This window comes from Austrofundulus limnaeus, unplaced genomic scaffold (assembly GCF_001266775.1).
Source record: "Austrofundulus limnaeus strain Quisiro unplaced genomic scaffold, Austrofundulus_limnaeus-1.0 Scaffold417, whole genome shotgun sequence".
NCBI classification, from domain to species: Eukaryota; Metazoa; Chordata; class Actinopteri; order Cyprinodontiformes; family Rivulidae; genus Austrofundulus; species Austrofundulus limnaeus.
Window position 1 is genome coordinate 48,122 of NW_013952819.1, and position 5,069 is coordinate 53,190.

General features: G+C 38.8%; 1 protein-coding gene across 2 annotated transcripts in view; it reads left to right on the forward strand.

The window, feature by feature from the left end:
• Nucleotides 1-4,820, forward strand: part of clpp (caseinolytic mitochondrial matrix peptidase proteolytic subunit) — a 5,859-nt gene extending 1,039 nt beyond the window's left edge. For both annotated transcript variants that reach the window (XM_014024308.1, XM_014024309.1), the window contains exons 2-7: nt 413-499; nt 711-782; nt 864-960; nt 1,935-2,122; nt 2,200-2,305; nt 4,401-4,820. In XM_014024308.1, the coding sequence (XP_013879762.1) occupies nt 413-499; nt 711-782; nt 864-960; nt 1,935-2,122; nt 2,200-2,305; nt 4,401-4,639 (789 nt within the window). In that variant the 3' untranslated portion in view covers nt 4,640-4,820. The remainder of the gene's footprint in view (nt 1-412; nt 500-710; nt 783-863; nt 961-1,934; nt 2,123-2,199; nt 2,306-4,400) is intronic.
• The last annotated feature ends 249 nt before the right edge of the window (nt 4,821-5,069 follow it).

Sequence of the window (5,069 nt, forward strand, 5' to 3'; positions counted from 1 at the left end):
TTATTATTATTTGTACTGCTTACTTTTACAGCCTTTTGTAAAATGAAGTGGTTGCTTTTTGTGTTCCTGCCACCAAATTATTATTTTCCAAAATTTGTCTATCTATCTATCTATCTATCTATCTATCTATCTATCTATCTATCTATCTATCTATCTATCTATCTATCTATCTATCTAAACACTTGATATACCACTGTGAGTAAATATGTTTAAAAGATTTGCAAATAATTTTATTTAGTTTTATTAACATTTTACTAAATGCACCAGCTTTTTTGGAATTTGGTTTGTTGGTAAAATGAGCACCGATTGTTTAAAACCATACATGATTTTTTTTTTTGTGTGTGTGTGTGTGTGTGTGTGTGTGTGTGTGTATGTGTGTGTGTGTGTGTGTGTGTATGTGTGTGTGTGTTAGAATGTGTTGAACATGGTCAGGTTCAGGTCCTTCCACCACAGTCCTGTATGGAGGAGTCCTTTGATACCGATCGTTGTGGAGCAAACGGTGAGAAACAGGACCTGGAGAAAAAAATCACTCTCCTTTAAAATAGAATTCAAGATGGCTGCCACGGCCAGCTGATCTTAGAAAATACAAACGGATATAATTCAGTCATATTTACAGACAGTGTGCTGAAGTTTAGTGTGGTCATAGCTGAGTCTTGATCACAACACACGACTAAACTAAAAATAAAAGATAACATTTGCTTTTTGTCTAGGGGAGAGGAGAACGAGCGTATGACATCTACTCTCGTCTGCTGAGAGAGAGGATCATCTGTGTCATGGGTCCTGTATGTGTCTCCATGGATAAAGGCTGTTGCTTAAAAAACACACACACATTTTCTCAATAAGTTCCTGTCTTTTCTGGTCAGATTGATGATTCTATAGCCAGTCTGGTTATCGCACAGCTGCTCTTCCTGCAGTCAGAAAGCAACAACAAGCCCATCCACATGTACATCAACAGTCCAGGTAAGACTCTCACTCCCTGAACCCTTTAAACCTTCAGCAGTGAAGTTTCTTTTGCAGTTAGCTGCAGACGGAGAACGTTTGAAAACACGTTACAAACGGGAGAACCACAGGTTCCCAGGAATTACAAGAGAATTAGCATTTTCTACATTAATGATCAGGTAGTTGATGTGGAAGAATATAAATTTATGGGTACTGTAATTGAAAACAGACTCTCTTTTGGTAAACACGTGGAAAATGTATGCAAGATAGCCCACCAACGGACGCACTTTAATCGTGAATTAAGGAATTTTAACATGGACAGTTTTATGAGAATGTTTCATTGAATCTGTTCTTACTTTTTCTTTTATTTGCTGGTTTGACACATAAAAACAAAAAAATTCATACACCACATTGTAAGCCTTTGCAGCAAAGTTGCCAATGTTTCACTAAATAACATCTCCACTCTCCACAGAAATAGATCACCTAAGAAAACTCAGGCAGTTTTAGCTGAGCCTAACCACCCCCCATTCAGAGTTTTCTCTTTCACCATCAGGATGCAGATTTGCTTTAAAAAGATGCAGAACCAACAGATTTAAGAATTCATTCTTACCTGCTGTTATTGTCCTTTATAAATACTTCTTCTTGAGTGTTGTGTGTGTGTTTGTTGGTAGATACAGTATGTAGCAGATATGCCTATACTATGATAGTTCTGACAGTATTTACTGTATTTATTGTTTTTTTCCTGCTGGCTGTAACACAAATTGCGCCATGGGGATATTAAAGATAACTTGACTTGAAACTACTACAGTCCTGTAGAAAATGTTTTTTCATAAATCAAATTTAAATCTGTAAATGTGCAGACTTGACTCCATTAAATGGAAGTCATATTAAAGATGCCGTCTCCGATTGTTTTTCTGCTTAAGAGGTGGTGCGTTTAAGTTTAGGTTGAAAACAGTTCTCCGTGTTTCTGAAACGCGCTCCTCTCCTTCGTGTAGGCGGCGTGGTGACGGCAGGCCTAGCCATTTACGACACGATGCAGTACATCCTTAACCCCATCTCTACCTGGTGTGTGGGCCAGGCAGCCAGCATGGGCAGCCTGCTCCTGGCAGCAGGTACGAAAGGCATGAGGCATTCACTGCCCAATGCCCGCATCATGGTGCACCAGGTGTCGGGTGGTGCCAAGGTAAGTAGGTCCTTCAACACAAGTCCAGAGTCCAAAACGGAACAGCAACGTGTAAAACCCAGACTTTATGCATCCAGGGTCAGGCCACCGACATCGCCATCCAGGCTGAGGAAATCCTGAAGCTGAAGAGACAGCTCAACAACATCTACGCCAAACACACGGGACAGTTACTGGAAACTATTGGTGAGTTCCTGCAGCTCTTTATCCTCTGTCTACATGTTCATAAACTCCCAAATAATATAATGTTAAATATATACAGAGATATGCACACCGTCTTTTCTAAATACAGATATTAAAATATGTTGTATATTTTAAAGACAGAACCTGAAACATTACAAACACAAAGCTGCTCTGAGTTACAACGAGTGAAAGTCTTTGTGTTTTGGTTTAAGCAGCTTATTGAAGCTCTTAACACAATCATTTTGATGTGTTGTTGCCTTTTAAACTGATAATTGATTGATCTATTTTTTTCAATTGTTTGAATTTAATTTGAGTTTTAGTCATATTTTAGTGGCAGCCATTGTGATTTGGGTTTATTTGTGGATGTACGCTCAGTGGTTACTTTCTAAAAGTTTTATTAAATCTATTTAGATGGTTCATAAGTTATGTTGCTGACAGACACAGACAAGTGTTGATGCTTCAGCATCATGCAATAAAAAGAGACTGTAGATCTTCTCAGACTTGGACATTTTGAATATCAGCTTTAAGAATCTTTGATTTAGAAAAAGGTTTTACCATTTAGAAATGAGTGAAAGAGTAATAAATATCTTACCTGATGTAGATAGATTCTTAAACTACCTGAGTTTTGCAAGTAGGGGGACTCTGCAGTACATAGGGGGAGTTTCTTGTTGTGTAGGTGGAGTTTGTCATAAATGTGATTGGTCGGATTGACTTGTGGGGCAATTTAAAAGAGGAAGTAATGATAATAGTAAAATTATTGTGAACATATAAACATAATTTATTGACTTCAGATTTCCTGCTGCAAGCACCTTCTTGTCTCAAGTTATGACGGGTATTAAGTCATATTCATATAGAATGATCTTTTTTACAGGCTGGTTAGTGCTGTTTTGACCAAGCTGAATTGTTACTTGTCCCTCCACATGTACGGTGTTCAAATTTTGTGCAGCTTATCTCGAGTTATGACTAAAACAAATATTTATATTTAAAAAAATATATAGGTGGTTCCTGGCTGTTTCGACCAAGCTACTCCCAGCTGCCCCCAGCTTCTTCAAACCCCACCAAAAACAGTCCAATCATGTCTTTAACAAACTACGCCCACAAAAGTCAAACAGACCAGTCAGGTCTTGGACAAACTCCTCCCACAAAACAAGAAATTACTACTTAGTGACTAGGGGTGTAAGAAAATATCGATACATTGAAATATCACGATATTTCATTTCCCGATACTGTATCGATATTCTAAAGCCCTGTATCGATTTTTTTATTAAGGTTTAAAATGTCAGCCTTCTTGCCAACCATTCATTTTTATGTTGTAGTTCAGCCTCTGACCAATAGTTGGCAGCAGTGAGCCAGCCATTTGGCTCCTCTACCTCTTGAGCGCCAGAGAGTAAGGGTAGAATTAGCATTGTAAGTAAACATTAGCTTTTTTTTTTCAGTAAGCGGTTTTTATTTAGTAGAATTTTTGGACAAAAAAATCGCAATATATTGCCTTGCTTACAGTATCACAATATATCGGGATATATCATATCGTGACCCCTCTGTTATGATATGTATCGTATCGCCAAATTCTTGCCAATACACAGCCTTATTAGTGACTGTAGAGACCCTCTTCTCAAATATAGAGAAAATTAATTTATTTGTGACCAATTTCAATTTCCAAAGCAGATAGTTGTTGCTTTATAACACTTAACCACCAAAAGTTTCATTAGCAGTTCATGCTAATCATGCTAATGCTGTTTTATAAAGCTTTACATCAGTTTCACATTATGTACAATGGTTATTCTCACACACAGGTTTCCGAATAGTCTTTTAGATCAACATTTGAAGTTAATTTTTCTAAAGTTTGTGTTGCTTCCCTAACAGAAAGTTTTCTTTTGTTGAATAAATTGATGTCACACAGCAATAAACTGTTTGTGTGGATTGATGTATGTATCTGCTGCTGCTACTACACCTGAATTTCCCCGTGTTGGACAATAAAGGCTGTTTCTATTCTATTTCTATTCTTCTATAAAGGTTATTTGTAGGTTTCATTATTTCCACGTGGTAAATACCAGCTGGAGTCTTCAGTGCTAACATCCTGTTTTTCCTCTGACTTCAGAGAGCGTGATGGAAAGAGATCGCTACATGAGCCCCATGGAGGCCCAGGACTTTGGCATCATTGATCGGGTTCTGGTCCACCCACCTCAGGCAGGCCAGGATGAGCCGGAGCTGGTTCAGAAAGAAGCAGAAGCAGCAGCAGCAGCAGCAGCCAGTCCCTCACCACAGCCAGAGTCTGCAGTCTCAGACCAAGCCTCCCCCGGGTCCAACTCACCCTCATCTTATAAACCAGAACCCTGAACTCACCACAGCTGCTGCTCTGGGATCTGAACGCTGGACTGATGGGCCCTGAAAGCAACACCAGCCCCCCCTCGTCAGTCAGTACTCTGTGGTCTCTGGACACACAGTGGAGATCATGTCATTACAATGAACCTTTTTGTTCACAACCAAATAAATCCAGTGTCTGCTGACATTAACCCTCCTTGGTTCTGAAGAAAACTTCTTGATCTGATTCGATTTGTTGTTACATGTTTGTTAGTTTGAAACGTCCACATAGACGTCCGAAGCCTCTTCCGAAAACTCCGGTGGATCTTTCACTTTTAATAAATCTAATTTGAGTGGATTTTCTTTTTTACCGATTTAGTCCTCGGTTATGTTGGTAAATGATCCCATGAACAAGCAAATTATCTTATGAACCTTTTAGAGGAACCAGTGGTTGTATATTTACTAC